The 19,630-nt window shown below is 40.6% G+C and overlaps 1 protein-coding gene across 1 annotated transcript in view; it reads left to right on the forward strand.

Moving 5' to 3' along the window:
* Positions 1-13,275, forward strand: part of SLC13A1 (solute carrier family 13 member 1) — a 31,328-nt gene extending 18,053 nt beyond the window's left edge. The window contains exons 11-15 of the mRNA XM_040062095.1: positions 8,778-8,881; positions 9,815-9,924; positions 10,574-10,735; positions 12,891-13,028; positions 13,132-13,275. Coding sequence (XP_039918029.1) covers positions 8,778-8,881; positions 9,815-9,924; positions 10,574-10,735; positions 12,891-13,028; positions 13,132-13,275 — 658 coding nt within the window. The remainder of the gene's footprint in view (positions 1-8,777; positions 8,882-9,814; positions 9,925-10,573; positions 10,736-12,890; positions 13,029-13,131) is intronic.
* The last annotated feature ends 6,355 nt before the right edge of the window (positions 13,276-19,630 follow it).

A 19,630-nucleotide genomic window follows, 5' to 3' on the forward strand; every position in this document is an offset into this window, starting at 1 on the left:
GTTCTCACGGCAGTATCTGTTGTGAGGAGGACGAGGAAAGGTCCCTCCCAATGCGATGACAGCGGTGCTTCTTTCCACGCTCTGATCAATACTTGATCACCCGGCTGGATCTTGTGGATAGCAAACCCCAGCGGGGTGCTTTGTGCTATTAACCCACGCTTCCGGAGTTCCTGCAAATTTTTGTTAATCACAATGATATAAGACTGGATCTGACAATCCTCCACCCGGGGATGTCCAACTGGCATTCCATGCTCATAAGGCATTCCGTACAACATCTCGAATGGAGATAATCCCGAACCGGAATGAGGTTGTGTTCTGATGTTTAGGAGGGCTAGAGGGAGGCATTTTATCCAAGTCATTCTAGTTTCTAGCATAAGTTTTGACAATTGTGCCTTCAGAGTTTGATTCATTCTCTCTACTTGACCTGAGCTCTGAGGATGCCATGGGGTATGATATTCCCATCTGATTCCCAGAGCCTCTGCTAAGCTTTTTATGACCTTGGATGTAAAATGAGTTCCCTGATCTGAATCAATGGAATCAGGGATTCCATATCTGGGAATTACTTCCTCCAATAATCTCCGTGCTACTGTTTGAGCTGTAGCCCTAGGGCTAGGGAATGCCTCCACCCAATGTGTTAATTGGTCTACTATCACTAGCAGATATCTATATCTACCTATTTTTGGTAACTCTGTAAAATCCACTTGTATTCTCCCAAAGGGGCGATATGCTAAAGGACGTCCCCCTAATGCATTGTGTTTGACCTTTGATTTATTAATTTTCTGGCAGACCAAGCAACTCTGAACCTCCTGCTTGGCTAACTCGAAGATACCCTTACATCCAAAAAATTTCAAAAATTGTTCTGCTAAAGCTTGAGTTCCCCAATGAGTTTGTGCATGCAATCTTTTTAATATGATCCTTGCATAAGCCTTTGGGATCAATTCTCGACCGTCAGTCAATTTCCATTTCCCATCTATTAAATTTCCCCCCATTTTCTTGAAATCCTCAATCTCCTTTTCTGTGGGATGAGGAGAACCTTCTCCAAAATTTTCTGTCCTGCTTTCCAGGGTATCCAGGGTTAGGAGAGCTGCTTTCCTGGCTTCCTGATCAGCCAAATTATTCCCACGTATTCTGAACTGTAGTCCAGCCTGGTGACTCTTTACATATACCACTGCAATAGCTTTTGGTTCCCTTACTGCCTTGAGAATTTGCCTTATTAGATCCTCATGTATTAACCCTTTTCCTCTAGTGTTCACCAGTCCTCTTTCCTCCCAGATTTTCCCAAAGGTATGCACTACCCCAAACGCATACTTTGAGTCAGTGAAAATAGTTCCTATTTTTCCTTTAAGTCCTTTGAGTGCTTGCAACACAGCATACAATTCACATGCCTGAGCTGACCATGAAGTGCCCAAGGGGCCTGACTTTATCACTCCCCCAGTTTTCCCATCTATAATTGCATATCCTGATTTTCTTTTCCCTTCTATAACCCTGGCTGACCCATCTACAAACCATTTTTCCCCTTCTTCGAGCTCCTCGTCCTCCAGATCTTCCCTAATTTTTGTTTGTAATTCTACTAGGTCTATACAGTTGTGTATAGGCTCTGATGAAGCTTCCCCAAACAGGAACCCAGCAGGATTACTTGCTTGTGTTGTCCTTAATTCTAATTCTGGAGCATGAAGGAGAATGGCCTCATACTTCAACAATCTGGCATCTGTGAGCCATTTTTCAGCTTTTTGTTGTAAAATAGTTCTTACATTATGTGGAGTGTAAACTGTGATGGGAGCCCCAAAAGTAATCTTTTTGGCTTCTTCTATCAATAAGGCAACTGCTACTATCGCCTGTAAACATGTAGGCCACCCCCTGCTTACAGGGTCCAACAATTTTGAAAGGTAACCTACAGGCTTCCTATCCCCAGCCCATTCTTGTGTCAATACCCCATGTGCTGTGTGGTTTTCTACATTCACAAATAATTGGAATTTCTTATTGATATCTGGGAGGTTCAATACTGGGGCAGTCACCAAAGCACCCTTTAATCGCTCTAATTCCTTATCATCCTGTTCTGTCCATTTTATCCTCTCTGCAGTTAATTTTTCATACAAAAATTTTGCTTTTTCACTATATCCTTCTATCCACTGCCTACAATAACCTAACAGCCCCAATAGCTGACGTACTTGTCTTTTGGTTTTAGGGGGGGGGCAGTTCTATGATTCCAGCTACCCTTGCAGGGTCCAATTTCTTTTTCCCTTTTACTAACCAATGCCCTAAGTATTTCACCCCAGATTCTGTGAACTGTAACTTTTGTTTTGCTACCTTTAATCCCTTTTCCCCTAAAAAGTTTAACAAATCAATAGTGCATTCTCTTACACCTTCCTCTGTTTCACCAGCCACCAGTAGATCATCTACATATTGTAAAATCTTGGTCCCTTTCCTAGGGGAGAACTGACTTAGCAACTTTTCCAATGCTTGTCCAAATAAATTTGGGGAGTCCACGAATCCTTGGGGAAGTGAGGCCCACCTTAACTGTTGTTTCCGGTTAGTGTCTGGATCCTCCCATTGGAATGCAAAAAAATCCCTGCTGCCTTCAGCTAAAGGGCAGGTCCAAAATGCATCCTTTAGGTCTATAACACTGTACCAAGTATCTCTCGGGGAGATCCTATTCAGAAGGGTGTAGGGGTTAGCCACTACAGGGAACCGAGTTCTTGTTCTTTCATTTATGGCTCTTAAATCTTGCACTAACCTATAATTCCCATCTCCCTTTTTAACGGCCAGTATTGGGGTATTGTGTCTGGACATACACGGCTCCAATATGCCCTTTTTGATCAAATCCTCTATTATAGGTTTCAGCCCCCGCCTCCCTTCTAGAGGGATTGGGTACTGCCTGATCCTTATGGGATCCTCAGGCTTTTCAATCTCAATTGATATAGGTTCCATAGCCAATTTCCCCGCTTCCTTCCCTGTGTGCCATACCTTGGGATTAATTTTGTCCTCATCTTCACAGGTTAGTTTATATATACTAACCGTAATCTGTGAATTCCTTATGATGAGGTTGATCCCCAGTGCAACCATCAAATCCCTACCCAGCAGGTTGTAATCAGCCTCTTCTACTAGCAACATATCTCCCAAACAAATTTTATTCTCTGATTCTATTTCCACATTCTTAACTATAGGTACCTTGAATGGCTCCCCTTTAGCTCCTATAACTACCATAGAATCTTTACTTACTCGGCATCCCGGGGGCAGCTGCTTGAATGTACTTCTCTCAGCCCCTGAATCTACCAAAAAATCCATTTTTGTTCCCTGGGGTCCTATTTTCAATGTTATCAAGGGCTCTCCTGATGTTATGGACCCCAAAAGATAGAGCCCCTGACTTCCCTAGTCCTCCCGGAACATCTTCTCATCTCTCATCTTCTTTGGACAATCTTTTTTCATATGTCCCTTCTTTTTACAATAGAAACATTCCATTCCCTCTATCCATTTTCCTGAAGTCCCCTTTTGCGGGCGTGTGGCTCCCCTCGGAGGTGCTTTCCTTAAGGGTTTCTCCGAAGCTTGTGGGCGTTCCTGTTTCTGGGCTTCCCTTACTGCAGCTACTAACACCCTAGCCTGTATTTTCTGTTTTTCCTCGTCCCTTCTCATGTAGACTTTCTGGGCTTCCCGCAGTAATTCCTGCAATCCCTTCTCCTGCCACCCCTCAATCTTTTCCAGCTTTTTCCTGATGTCCTCCCATGATTTTGCTACAAATTGGGTTTTTAAAAGTACCTCCCCCACGGGAGAATCAGGGTCTGTCCCAGAGTATATCTGGAGGCTTTTTCTCAACCTTTCCAACCATTCTGTGGGGGTCTCATCTTTCCCTTGACATTCCCCAAAGACCTTGCTCAGATTTTGTCCCCGGGGCACGGCCTCCCTTATTCCCTGTATGATGATGTTCCTCATATCAATCATGCTTCTCCTACCCTCCTCAGTTTGAGCATTCCATCGGGGATCTTGGCTTGGCCATTTCTGATCTCCAGGAGTGCTCTGAGGGTTCCTCCGTTCCCATTCCCGTATCCCCGCTTGTCTGATCATTTCCCTTTCCTCCGTATTGAACAAAGATCTGAGAATAGCTGTAAGATCTTCATACGAATAGATGCTAGTTCCTAAGAATTCATCTAGTCTTTCGGAGACCCCTAAAGGGTCATCCATAAGTTTTCCCATCTCCTTCTTAAAGGCTCTCACATCACTGGTATTAATCGGGACGTTTACGTACCCGATAATTCCTGGAGCAGTGGGAATTTCCCTTAAGGGGAAAAGATTTGCTCTTTCACCTTCCCCTTCACTCTCCGTCTCATTCATCCTCTTTAGTTGTCTCCTAGTCCTCCTAGCGGGAGGTGAGTGTTTTGCTTCTGCCCAACCCTGCTGTGTGTTTTCAGGAGAATTAAAGAAAGCCGCCAGATCTAGATCAGGCAACAGGTCATCTCGGGCTGGCGCAGGGGTGTCTGTACTTTGTGTACCTCTTCCCAGTGACTGAGTGGCTTGTACAGGTTCTAGCGGGGGAGGGAGCCCGACCGGTGGGACCGGGGCCACTGTTCGTGACTCCAACGGAGGGGCAGAGGGGAGAGACGGGGATATAGGAATCCTCCGTCCCAGAGGGGGTCCCAATCTCCCCGGGTTCTGTGGATTGTTCTGCTCAGGGAGGGGAGGGGGTGAGGGTACTATGTAAGGTGGAGGCAAGTTGTCTAAAGGCTCCCACTTATCCCCGGAAACATCGGCAGGGTCCTTTATCCTTATGGGTAGTAATTTTGCATCAATTCTACCCCAGACCCCCGCATATTCCCGTTCTTCCACAGTTCCCTTTTCTCCGACATAACGTACCAGTGCCTTACATATCCATTCTTCAAATGTTCCAAACACGGGCCAAATTACGTGATCCCGTATTTCTACCCCACCCCATACTTCTATGCAAAAATGCACCATCCGTTTCTTGGATTTTCCCTCCCTTATGGGGCATTCTTCCCAATGTTCTAACATCCATCCCAGCGGGCTCTCAACTGGGATTTCAGGGATTCCTTTACCGGTTCCCCGCTTTGGTTTCCTAAGATTCCTTTTGCTAGCTTTGCTTTTTGTCTGTCCCATGGTGTGAGTTTACCAGATACTAGCCCTTTGTGGGTGATCGCTCCCCCCCCGGGTTTCCTCTGGTGTATGCGAGCTCTCTTCTCCTTACTTCCTTCCCGGACCGTCCCTGGTCCAAGGCTGGAAGGTTTACCAGTCCCCGGAACTCTTGTAAGGACGTAACCTTCCCTCCCAGCCTTCCTGTGACCGACCCCCCTTTCCGAAAACTCCCCGAGTTTTCAGGGCTTAACGTGTGAGGTGCGTTTTACCCCCGAAACTTTCGCTTCCCCCGCAACCGACCACGCCCCTCGCGGGACTATGGAACTGCGATTTTGGGGTCCCACTCGCTTCGTGATAAAATCACGTCTCACTCACACGCTCGGTCACTCCCCACTCAACCACGCAATACTTACGATCCTTTTCCTGCGTGGATTCTTCGTGCACGTAGATTTTTATGAGTAGATTTCTTCACCGCGGCTCCGGAGGTTCTGCTTCCAAAGAAAAACCTCCCCGAGTTCCCCGAGAGCTCTGACCTCGCCTATCTCCCTTTTAAATGTGGCTTTCGCTGTTTCGTTCGTCGTGTGGTTGATCGGTTCCTCCCGGATACCCCAGTTCCACCAGGCCGCTGAATTCAGCGGTGCGCCTCCTGGTCAGAGACGGGGGTCCCTCGGGGGTCCCGGTATCACTCCAATCACGTCGGGGTCACCAGAATTGTTATAAATAAGATCGACCAAATTCAAAGTATCAAAATTTAGAATTTTATTTTGAGACAAAATATCAGTCTCGGAAAGCCACAATTTAAAAGGACAGCGCCGAGCCCGGGATCGGTGCCGGGTGAACGCGGATAACAAGCTCTGTCAGCCTGGTATCCCCCCCAAGTTCACAATTTCTGGTCTCCGGCTGTCCCTTTTTATACACAAGATCGCGGAGTGAAGTCCGAAATTCTGACGTTATCCTCTCCGAGGCGTCTTCATTAATTATTCAAGTCCTGGTATCGGAGGTCTGAATAGACCGGTAGGGTGGAACAATGCTGTTGATGATCGGGCCCGGGTGTGTCGTGTATATGTTAATTTCAGCGGAGACGAGTAGAGATATCCATCTGAAGTGATTATCTTGGTCTCCGGACTTGTATCTTCTTCTTCCGTGGTTCTTTGTTTCCTTTCAGGGATTCCCGGCAGCAATAGTTTCAAGGCCCCCTCTCTGGTAATTCCAATCATACTTTCCTCGTGTCCCTCCTGTGCTTCCCAAGCCAGGAAATTTCTAATTTTTAGTTTCTACATTTTACCTTTACTTTATGTACATTTGAACACATTTCTAACATTCATATTTTATACAGTTCAACATTTACCTTGTATAATTTGATAACACGAATTAACTTTAGCACATTTATCACATGTTGTATATGCTGTTGTATTACAACTTGGATAAATAGGCTTTAAAACACATTTATCTCAAAATTTGATAATGATTGAAAAGCTTCTGTTTGGAATGGCATCACATGTGTGTCCTCATAATAGTTTGATGGATGGCAGGATGTTGTATGTGTCTCAAGCAGGTTTTTTGAGAATGGTATTTTGCATCAAGTATACTAAGGTTGTGAGCAAAAAGTTGCACTCCCTAGTTCAACTAGAGTAAGTGCAAAGTCCTCTCCCTGGGGAGGAAAAATCCCTGCAGGAAGGGGGCTGCAGGGTCACCTTGACAGTGTCTAAAACTACATGAGAGGGAGCAAAGAGGAAAGAGTCAGGCTCTTCTTAGCGGGGCTCAGTGACAGGATAAGGGACAATGGGCAAAAAATGAAACTTACGGGATCCCTCCTGAGCATCAGGAAATGCTTTTTACCTGTGATGGTGACCAGAGAGGTTTTGGATTTTCAGTCCTTGGAGATATTAAAAAATTGTCTGAACCTAGTCCTGGGCAGCTGGCTCTGAGTGACTCTACCTGAGCAGTGGGGGGTGGACTAGACAACTTCCTGAGGCCCCTTTCAAACTCAACAATTATGTGAAAATGGATCTGCCTAGAGGAAAGTGACAGCATGGATTGTTTCTGTATATAGATCTTGCTTTCCTTCAAAACTTCTAGCAAGTCTTAAAAGAATGTAGGATAGGATCCAAGAGGAAGAGATTCTGGATACCTAGATCTGGTGCATCTGGTCCTAGGCTAAAAATGATACACAAGCAGAACCTCCTGCCTTAAAAAACCATACATATAATTTTTTTTTTTTTCCAAAATGTATTTTCTATGCAGGCAGACACTAGGAAGCAGGACACAAAAAATATTAGAGAATCACTTCAACTTCTGTGGCATCTTCATTTTGTGACAACTTCGTGCTAGTTAAAATTATGCTGGTTTTGATGTAAATTAGCTATGCATATTAAGGTTTTTATGTGAATTTCACCTAACAAATCAAAAGGATACATCAGATTAGATATTTGTAGCATATAACTGAGAGGTTTTTTTTCCTTTCAGTGAAAAGCTCTGGTTCAGTACGAAATATTAAGCTGCTGGGAAGATCTGATGGAAAGTTATTATTGGACCTACTGTAGCTGAATATTTAGAAAGCATATGGTCTGAGAGAACAAATATATTGGTGTATTGGTTAAGAAAATCTTACAGAACTCACAGAAAATAGAAAAAAATAACAAGGTTAAGAAAATGTTTGCTTAGCTTTCTTTAGTAAAATTTCTGTTCATTTTAATGACCATCTTGACTGAAATAAGACACTGGGATATCACCAGCTAACATTGCATAACAGGCTTTATGTGTTCAAATGGCCTTACAGCTCAGCTTTGCACCTTACCTGATCTCGGGGCTACTCTTTACAAGTTAGAAGGATACTGAAGCAGTTTAAGAAACAGTAGTGCAAACAGTTCTTAGGCACTGGAAATGACCAAAACAAACATGACCCTTGTGACTGTGACCCTAGTAATAATAGCCATAGGAGGATGGTAATAAAGCTCTGCTGCCTTTCCTCAGCTACAAAAGCATTGCCCTTTTGGAGTATGCACTGTGCTCTTTGAGGCCTTTTAAACTGACTCTATTGCAGAGCATATTAAAATTATTAAATTTATCATTAAACTGTGAGAACTAGTTATTTAAGCATCAGCTACTACTGAATATTCCCCTCCCCCAGCTTATTTCTGTGTGACAAAATAACACATGCTTACTCAAGATGTTTATTTATGAATTTATAGGGCCTGCACCAAAACTTTCTATAGATGTGAGGACCTGACCTTGATTGTCTCCCAGGTGGCCATCCAGCCACTTTCTCACCGCTTCCCCTCAACAGGACAGGGAACAAAATAAGGTCAAAAAGCTTGTGGGTGAGAATAAATACAGGGATAACTGATTGCTTATCAGTTACCATTATGGGCAGACTTGATATGGGAAAAATTAATTTAACTGCAAATTAAAAATAGAGTTGGATGGTGAGAAACAAAGACAAAAATTAAAACACTTTCCCCCCACCCTCTTTTTTCCAGGCTCAACCTGACTCCTTCATTCCTTACTCCTTTACCTCTTTCCACCACACCTAGAGGTGCAAGTGATAAGGAATGGAAGGTTATGATCAGTTATGCTATGTTCAGTCCACAGCAGACTGTGGACTTTTCTGCTACTCTATCCTCTTCCTCCCTCCTCCCCTCTTTCTCCTGACTATATATATTTACATGTTTTTTTTCTTGTTAACTTCTCCTTAGGTATAAAAGCTATATTACAGATTCAACAGCTGCCTTAGTGATAGGCCTCCTGTTCTTTATTATTCCAGCAAAAACGTTGCCTAGGACATCGAATGGAGAAAACAGTTGAGTATATTTTGATGTCAATTTTACTACAATAAGTTATCTAAGATGCTGCTGTAAATTTAACTTACTGCATTGGTTAAATACTAATGCTGACGTCTTAATAGAGGATATAAAGCACTGGGATGTAAAGCATCCCTGGCCAGGAAGTTGGTGCCAACAATTATACAATGTGAGCAGCAGGAGTTAATGCTGTGCAGGAAGCTGCTACCTGCAGCCATGGACACCAGTGGAAACCACCTTCCTACTGACTGCGATGGGCTTTGAAATGGGACTGCAGGGCGCAGGGCTAAGCTTATGTTTTGAAAATGTTACTGCTTGATCAGGGTACCCTATAAAATTCAGAGCTCTACATTAATTCATTGTCATGTCATTTTTTCCTCTTCAAAATATATATTTGTTTAAACTACACCTCTGGCTTGTCCTCTTTATGCATTCAGTTGTGCTATTGAAAAAAATGGGATCTAGGGGTTCACAGAGAATGCAAGGTCAGAACCTAAATGAGTCTAAGTGAAACAGCATTTCCTCAGCTATCTGTCTGAATAGCACAGTTTTGCTGAGTAAATTAAACTCATTGATATCTTACAGCTGTCTTCCACATAGGGAAGGAGGGAAAAGGGGCCAGTGCTCCAGCGGTGGGAACCATCACAGCTCTAATATCATATCTACAAGCTGTGACAATGTTCCTCAGTTAAAGATCTGTCCCAGGAAGTGCAGGTTGTTTCTGTCGGAGATTCTGTTCATGTTATAACAATGAGGTTTTTGTCTTTGGATTAGGCCCAAGTACTTCCTCAGGGAGATTATTTCAAGAGCTTGTCAATATGTTTTTAAATGTTGTTTGGGGGGCTGTATTTTTTTTTATTATTATTTTACTTTTTTTTTTTTTTTTTTTTTTTTTTTTTTTTTTTTTTTTTTTTTTTTTTTTTTCCCTCTAGCTCTGTTTGGTTACATTCCACTGATTACTTGGAAGGAATTTCAGTCATGCATGCCCTGGGAAATAGCTATTCTTGTTGGTGGCGGATTTGCACTGGCAGATGGCTGTGAGGTAATGCAATTTATAGAAGATACTGAACAAATAACGTGCATCAGTAGCAATTTAGACATGTAGTGAATTCACAGTTAATCTCTTGCTTTAGCAAGTTATTCTGTTGCAATATTGAAGAGGGTAGATGTTCAAGAAGTTCAGAAATCAGGTTTAGTGAAAAAGGAGTTTCTGATGTCTCCCAAGACTATGGGCAAAGCTGAGTATTGTTTCTTATTTCATTTAAATCTGATGGGGGCAGGAATTGTGAAGCTACACTGTTTCCAAAGCCTTAGAGTTAATGTCACTGAGATAATTTCTGTGTGGAACCTCATGGCTACCCCAGTAAATCATCAGCTTTAGACGTAGACTCCAGTTGTGAAGCCTAATATACTCATATTACCATAGTCTGATTAAGACTCCTTTAACCATCTCAGAGATGCAAATATAAAGAAATGAAATATAGGTTGCATGGGCTCCTATAGGGTGCCATCAAATTAGAAAAATGGACTTTAAAACATGTGTCAGAAATATGGAAAATATTTCAGATTTTTCTCTTTTACCTAAATACTTCACAGTTAGCAAATTAATGAAGTCCTGTTATATACCATTTTTTAAAATTTCCTTTCAGTGTCTTGCTAAACATAATCATGTTCTCGTGTTCCTTACGCAGGTTTCAAAACTTTCTGAGTGGGTAGCAAGTAAATTGACCCCTCTAGGATCATTACCCTTGTGGCTGATTATCCTGATATCCTGCCTTATTGTCACTTCAGTAACAGAAGTAGCCAGCAATCCAGCTACCATTACCATCTTTCTGCCCATATTATCTCCTTTGGTGAGTATAACAAGCTTATTTTTTTTTAATCAGAATCTACTCTATCATCCATGTAATAATGCAGCTGCTCAAAGAAGCAGTTTTTAAAAGTCTCAATAAAATACTTCATGCAGGTTTTTTGCTGTCCTGTATTGTGCACTGAATACTTGGTTGCTTTACGTGTTTCTAACAAAAGATGCTGAAAAATTAGTAAAATTAGATGAAAGTTCATTTCATGATTTAAACCCAGACAGCAACCAAGACCAGGCAGCCACTCACTCACTCCTGCAGCACTGGAGTCCTGGATACAATTAGAAGAGGAAAAGCTAGAAAACTCATGGGTTCAAATTAAGACAATTTAAAAGGGAAAGCAAAAGTTCCATGTGTAAGCTAAGCAAAACAAGTAATTCATTCACTGCTTCCCCTGGGCAGGCTGCTGTTCAGCCATGTCCAGGAGAGCAGGGCCCCATCACACATAACAGTTACTTGAGGTAAGAAAAGCCACCACGCCAAACTCCCCCCACTTTATATACTGAGCATGATGCCATATGGTATGGAATATCCCTTGGTCAGCTGGGGTCAGCTGTCCTGGCTGCGTCTCCTACCAATTCCACCCCAACCTCTTCATCAGCATGGCAGTGAGAAAAATAGGAAAGTCCTTGGCTGTGTGTAAGTACTGCTCAGCCAGAAGAAAAACATCGCTATATTGTCAACACCGTGTTCAGCACAAATCCAAAACATACAAGCCACTGTAAAGTAAATTACCTCAGAAAACTCCAGTATGGTTCAACATGTGAAAATTGATGCTGTCATTACTCTTTGTGAATATTTGAAGCTCTGAAAAGGACAATTCTCTTAGGGCTTCTTCAGGACTGCACCTTTAACAAAAATGGTTAACACTGAAGGTTGTCACAAAGAGGAGAGATCGCTAATAGATGTGCTTTGTATGTAACTCACATTTCTTCTGTCCTTAGACCAATTCTCTTCTTTCTTCTTATGTTTATTGAAACAGCCAATTCTTTCTTCTTCAAAACTTCCTGATTGTCTTCTAGTCTGCAGCTTTTCCTCTTGGCCAACCTCTTCTCTCTTTCAAAGAAATGTTACTCCTCTTTTCACAGAATTACAGAATCATTTAGGTTGGAAAAGATCTGTGAGATCATGTCCAACCTTTGACTGATAACTACTTTGCCAAATAACCATGACACTAAATGCTCTGCCCAATTGTTTTTTGTACACTTCCAGAGATTATGACTCCACCACCTCTGTGGGGAGTCCATTCCAAAGTGAAAGGGTTATCCAAAGATAACCCTTTCACTAAAGGAATTCTTCCTGATATCCAACCTGAACCACTCTCCTTTCAGTTAGTTGTAGAGAGTGGAAAGGTCTCCCCTGTGATTCCTTTCCCCATACTGACCATCCCCAGCCCCTTCAGCTGCTCTTCATAAGGACTTGTGCTCCCAAGCCTTCCCCAGTTCTGTTGATCTCTGGACATGCTCCAGCCCCTCAATGTCTTTCTAGTCGTGAGTTGCCCAGAACTGGACACAGCACTCAAAGTGTGGCCACACCAGTGCTGAATACAGGAGGACAAACCCTGCCCTGGTCCTGTTGGCCACATTATTGTTAATATAGGCCAGAATGGTATTGGTCTTCTTGGCTACCTCGGCACAGCAGGGTCGTGTTCAGCTCCTGTCAAGCAACACAGCCAGGTCCTTTTCCACCTGGCATCTTGGCAGCCACTCTGCCCCAGCCTGTGCTGCTGCCTGGGGTTGTTGTGACCTAGGGCAGGACATAACATTTGGTCTTGTTGAACCTTATCCACCCAACCTGTCCAGATTCCTCTGAAGAACCCTCCTACTCTCCTCCTGGAGACTCCCATCCAACACTCCCACCCAATGTAGTGTTATTCATAACTTCACTGAGGGTATACCCAATCCCTTCATCTGGTTCATCAATGATGTATTATATACATATTCAGCTTTATGATCTTTCTTGCAGTGTTTTTGCTTTTTGTGCCTGTGTAATGTTCTTTAAAAACTATTTACCAAAAAGATGATTTCTCACTGTTTAATCTGGAAGTTCCATTCACATTTCACTTGTGTTAATAGAGGAAGTTTGTATTTCTGTGTTTAATTTGGCAAATCTCTTGACAGCTGTATTCTCTTTCATTTTTTGGTAGGCTGAAGCCATTCATGTGAACCCACTTTTCATTTTGATACCTGCTACCTTGTGTACTTCCTTTGCATTCCTGCTTCCTGTAGCAAACCCAGCCAATGCCATTGTGTTTTCATATGGTCATTTAACTGTTATGGACATGGTGAGTTTTAAGCAAAAGTCCTAAAGGGAATTTTTGGAATTAAAAAAAAATATATCTTCAGTGTCTTGATTCATGTTTCTGCTTTCTTTTTCCTCTTCTTTAGGTGAAAGCTGGCTTGGGCATTAACATCATCGGAGTTGCTGTAGTTATGCTTGCAATTATGACATGGATAGTGCCTATATTTGATCTCTATACTTACCCGAGTTGGGTACCCAACCTTCCATCTACAAATGGTACTGGGCTGTAAAAAAAAAAATGTTTCTTTTTTTTCCTCACATGTGGTGAGTCACTTAAAATGCTTTCAGTCACCACAATGATAAGGTTTTACATTACTATAAATGCTGTATTTCACAGTCCCAGAGACTGATGATCCAGTCTGAGAGTCTAATCAGGAAGAGTGCTAGACTTTCTAAAGATCATAGTTAGATCAGGTTTCTAATCTAGTTCAGCTAGTCTGAATTGTTATATCTTCATGTTATGAAGGAAAAAAATAAATGTGCATAGCCGTTTTCACTGGCAATTTGCTGCCATTCTCAGGGTAGCAGAATAATGAAATTTAGATTTTATTATTTCAAATACAAATCCTTGTTATTATTATCTGGGGGTTGTCAGAGAGCATGTTGGTTTTCTGTTTTATAGATTCAAACTCTGTTTGAAACAGTGTTCATCACAAACAAAAGATCAGGGAGGGAACTGTCTTGAACCCATAGTTTACAGACCAGCCAAAAATGCACAAAAAATGGAGAAGAGCGGCATGACCACTTACACAGCACTTTATCTATTAAGCACCTTGTAACCTGGAAGGAGAATGCATACTTAAGCATATGTTTAGCCTATGTCCTCCCAGGACCTCATTAAAATATTTTGTTGCTCTTGTAAAAAAAAAAAGGTATTTCTCTGGATAGACATAATTGATAGATCTGAGTTGATCTGTACAAATGGAGACTAAATTATCATCACACCTCCCTGCCAAAAGTAGATATAGCCCCTTAAGGAAAGAAACCATAAGACAGAGCTGAAGATTTAACAGTCAATCTGTCAATCAAGTGCATCTTCACCAGTAAGCTCATGGTATCTGCAGGACAGGTGGCAGTTTAAGCTTACTAGACTGTGTTAATATTGTAATGTTCTAAACACAAAACAGTGCAATGTGGTCAGAATGTAAGTTGGAGTTCAAAGATATCTTCAAATAATGATGTTCCATTTGTTTGTTGCACATTTTTCACTGTAAAGACTATAGTCTTGCCCGTTGTGAACATCCATGATAATTTATAAAGAGCATGTAATTAGCAGTCTGAATGTAAGCTGCATGTATTTAGGTTGGATCATGCCTTGGGACGTCTATATGATAGCAGTAAACATCAACCATTCTTTTAAAGATACTGTCTATTTTTTTTTAACAGCAACAACAACCAAAAAATGCTTTTGGTTTTTGATTAATGGTTTACATTTATTTTTGGTAGTGCATATTTAGAGATGTCAGCCGTGACTTCTTTAATGCCAGAATGCAGTGTATAATGTTGTATATGTAGTTTGTTTCCTGTAGCTATTAGTTGCAGGTTCAGTTGCAATGAATTATTAAAGAAGCACTTTTTCTTGATGAATGATTCTGTGCAAGTATTGAAGTAAGTATTGGTTTATGAGACCATGTTTTTAAGCCTGATTGAGGCTGCAATCACAATTTTTTTATACAGTGGCAAAACAGGGCTATGACCATCACTGGGGCAATCAGGAGCTGCCACTGTAAAATAATGTTTATTGATACGTATACAAATAATGGCTATCGATTATCACTACAGATATACAATACTTGGCTAAATGAAATCAGGTACCAGAGGGAAATGCTGATACAAGAACTAATCCAAGATACAAGTCCTGGATCATATCATATGGTATTTTCCCAGAAGCATATGCAGTGCAGGAGCTCATGGTTTGTTCAGGCCTTTGGTTCTGCAGACATACAGATGAAGAACGCAAAGAGTCTCTTATTTACTTTAAGGTATCACCTTCCAATTTTGTCAGTAATTTCCCAATTATTCAAGAGCAGTGAAACAATGAATCACAGTATTTCAAGTGGAAGGGATCTCAGAAACATGCAGTCTTGCTCAAAGCAAGGTTCTCTGTTCAGATGAGGTTGCTCAGGGATTTGTCTAGTCATCTTAAAACTCTCCAACATGAAACCCAACATGCACGATTTCCCTGACTAATGTTCTCCAGTGTTGTACTGTCCCTGTGTGAAATATTTTATCTTTAAACTAACGAGCAGACATATTAATTTTAGTTTAACAGATTCATTATTCTGCCTTTTATTTTGGATTGATTCTTTTCTGTTTGTAAAACTGTTTTTTTCTTTTCATGAACGACAAAAAAAGGGAAGACAGTCCTCTTTGTGGCCTTATGTTCACCACTTGCACTGGATATGATATTTTTAATCTCCATAGGTCTGTTCTGCAAAGCCTTACAATCATGTGGCAACTGTTGTTTAGCCAAAGGAAATCTGTTAAGTGCTTCTGAGCTGCCCCCAACTTTTATTAATTTTCCCAAAACAGAATTGGCTGTTGTAACCTTAGCCTTGATTATGACAATGAAATCTACAGGGGTCCACAAATGCACTTCTCTGTTAAATCAGGCTTTGACACCAGTATTTTCTCTTTACGTGGCATATCTTCATGGACAAAAATAACAAATTTTTACCAGTTAAGAGAACTCTTGAGAAGCTGTTGACCATAACAAGTGATACAGTTTTCAGTAAAGCTGAAGCTGTTTGTGCTGGTTGATTTTTAGCTGTTCATTTTCTCTACTTTCTGGCTTATTCATAGAATCAATATGATAACAAAGGCCTGTCATGTCTGAACCCTCACATAAATCAGACCACAGAATTTCCCTAAACTGTTTTTTTTCAGGGCAGAAATTATGGTTAAGTATCTTAGTAAACAAGAAAAAAAAGTAAATTTGTTTAATGAAGGATGCATTTTTAAAAATTATTTTCACTAAAATTAGCATATGCAGTGGATAATACACAAAGAGACAAGGGAGAGATTTGTGAAGTTAATCTCTTGGACTTCATGTTTTTATAATTTGTTGAAAAAAATACAGAATTATATATAAACTGATTTTCAGCGACCAGCATCTTAATTGTGTCATAATGCACTAAATTAGTAACAAAAGTAAATGATTAAGCATGATGTTTTTGTAGACTGTATCCTGCAAGTAGGCCAGTTATGAGCAATCAAGTTGGTAGTACTGGGAAAGTAGGGTCTCAGCAGAATTTTTAAATTGTTTTTCCAGGAGTTTAAGGAATGGGTCAGACACAGCATTTGAGAATATTTGTTATTATTAATAACTTATTTTTAAAGTTTTTAAGAATGTTTTAAGTAAAAATTAACAACCCTGCAGTGCAGGGAATAATATTGATACTATATTCTCCACCTGAGAGCACTGAAGTCTGGGAAAAAGAATTTCAGAGTGTAGCGATCTAGGTACACAAGGAGTGAATTTATCTTGGACTGCAGGCACAGATCACTATGCTGATCACCAGGAGAAACATATTCTTCATATGTTGTTATTATATTCCTTGCTTTGACCAGAATTTGTATTAGGACAAATGGTGGAAATGCACCTATAATTATTTTAAGAGTTGATTAATATATGATGACATTAACTATTTGTAAATTGCTTTGTTCATCATTTCCATATAAAAGGTTTTTTTTCTTTGAATCAGATAAGTCTAATTAGTTTACTGTAATAGTACATAAGTAACATTTGTGACTTACTATTTTTGCGTGATCCCATTCCTGATGAATTAAAAGGAGCTTTTGCCATGTACTACATTGGGCATATGTGCCAGTTCTTTTTCTCCTTTTCTATGGCTATGCTATATTTAGTGTATTTTCACTTTATTTTGGAAGATAGGCATTTAGGTTACCAGAAACCACAAACCATGTATACCCTGGAAAAATCTTCTTGACTTTTCAGTTTTACAATCAGGCAATCAGATCAATCTTGCAGCATAAATCCGTGTACGTACTTTCAAAATGAAATGACTGTGTTTACTGCCAGGGTTTATCTTGTTTAAAATCAACCAGCCTATAGCTCAAGGGCTCACTGAAGAGCAGCGCAGCACAGCAGCTCAGGAAGACTGTAGCAAAAGAAAATCCTGGACCTTACAAAACTTTGATTAGGTGTAGATACCAAACCACCTCACATGTGAATAACGACAAAAATACCCTTGCATGTTATGTGCAGCTGCTGGCAGGACTGGAAGGCTTCTCGTGACCCCTCAGATGCCCAGAGGTCTAGTCCTGCCCCCTCTCCTGCCCTGCTCTTGGCAGTGCACAGCAGGATACCACTTTCTCAGATGGTGACACCCTGCTGTCCCAGAGCACCTGAGGACATCCCCCAGTGCTCTGGCCTGCACGGATATCAGATCACTTCGCAGCTGTTAGTGAGAAATTATAACTTCAGTTATCAGCTTAGTTCTTTGTCTCTACAAACTTCATTTGATGGTTTATGGTTTTAACAATCACTTGAACTGAATACTTGTCAGTCTTATTCCCTAATACTTTTGCCTCTTGTGTTTGGAAGCCCATGTATGTTATTTTACCTGCACAATGTTCAATTTCTGCACAACTTTCCTTTACAATAAAAATCTACTATTTTTTTAAAATAAATACTTTCTGAATGCTGTACAGTCCAACATGTATTAATGATAAACTAACAAGAGCTAAAGTTGTGATCAGCAAGGAAAAGTTATTTGTCAATAAAAGTGCCCCAGATTTCTTAAACCTTTTTTATTGTTATATCTCAACACTTGACACACATGGCAGAGAAAAATACCTGCTGAGAATAATTTAAATTTTCTGGATATTGAAAAAGTTCACTTTTAAAATAATTTAAAAAGGAGAAAGATCTTTTAGCTTTGAAAAGCAGTTGTAGTAAAAAAATCTGCTCCCTGCCATGTTCCTCTACAAACACAGAATAAATATAGCACAGTCTCAAACTGTTTTGGGATTAATCAGAAATTAGAAGATCAGAAAACAAGGCATATAGCTATGCAAAATACCTCTTTAGTACCTGGTTTCTGATTCAGAAATAACCATTTTAGGTCAGGATGCTGGAGCAGACCCACAAGGATAGCTGGAAAAATCACCTCCAAGCATTTAATTTGGTCAACTTTCAGTGGAGGGCCTCAGATTCTGCCATCTTCAGTTGTGGCAAATGTTGAAACTTGGGTGAAAATTTCAGATTGCTGACCTAAGTTTACAAAATTTCTGTACAAGACGTAGGATAAAAGGTACCATAAGAAGTCTGAAGAACCAGCAGGCTGATACACCCAAGCCATCCAAAATAAAATTCTAGTTAAAAGCATGGTCCTGAAAATCTTGTCCTCAGGCATCAATCCGATTGATGCAGGACATTTTTGTACATCTTGCTTTCTTCCCATAGAGATTTCCATTTTCATCTTCCAACATCCTCTTGCAACACAGGAAGCATGAAAACTTTTTGTGACCCTTCTTCAAATGCTGACTAATTTGAGCCCACAGCTTTTACATCTCAAATGAGACCAATGTTACCAGGATAAGCCTTCTTCTGACAGACATTAGAGCCAACAGAGAAAAATTCCCGAGGCCCAGAAATAGAGCTTTAAGTAAATAGCCCGAGCAATGAGCTGCGAGTGGCAGCTCTGGGTCTGGCAGCTGGGACCACAGTCACACCTGTGCTGTCTCACACTTGTACCCCCTCCAAGGCACGGGGAGAGACTTTCACCCTGGGAAGCTGAGGATAAGAATATTTTGCTGTAGCTGGATTATGGTATCATACTCCACAGAGAGACACAGGCACAGTGACATTCATAGATGCCTAAATTAGGAATCAATTTGAAAAGTCTAAGAGAGTAATTTAATATTTCCAGGACTAAGCAGGCAGGCAGATTCACAGATTTTTCTTTGAATATAACTCTTTAGGTAAGTAATCATGAAAAAAAAAAATTCCAAAGCCTATGCTAAAATAAAGACAGTTGTTTTTTCAGACCAGGTATTTGCTTTCAAAATTAAAATATTTTTATTACAAGTAGGATTAAAAAAAATATATAATTCAACAGACTAAGAGGCAAGACATTTATGGTTCACAGAACATCACTGAGGTAATGTTTTCTTCATCCTGAACATTGTAATTTATGCTGTATGATGTCCATCTTCACCCGTGTTTATCATGAGCATAGATAACAAAGCAAGCATACTAAAGCTAAAAAAAAATTAGCATCCTAGGCTAAGTATATCTGGAATAACTAACTTCTAACTTCTAATAACTAACTTCTTGGCTCAGCAGAAGTAAACAATATTAAAGTCTCTTGCATTTTGTAGCACTTGCTTGAATACATAACAAATGGGAAAAGCATTTTCTGCTCTCCTAGATAATTTCTCTGAACAATTTCCCCCTTAAGTTATCTTGAAAAGCTCTGTCTCTTACTGCATAGAAAGAAAAGGAAGAAAAAAATTTAAAAAGAAAATAAATAAGAAGAGCAAGGGAACAAGGAAGAATAAGAGAAAGGAAGAGAGAGGGAGAGGGAGAGGGAGAGGGAAAGGGAGAGGGAGAGGGAGAGG

Source organism: Hirundo rustica, chromosome 4, assembly GCF_015227805.2.
Source record: "Hirundo rustica isolate bHirRus1 chromosome 4, bHirRus1.pri.v3, whole genome shotgun sequence".
Lineage (NCBI taxonomy): Eukaryota > Metazoa > Chordata > Aves > Passeriformes > Hirundinidae > Hirundo > Hirundo rustica.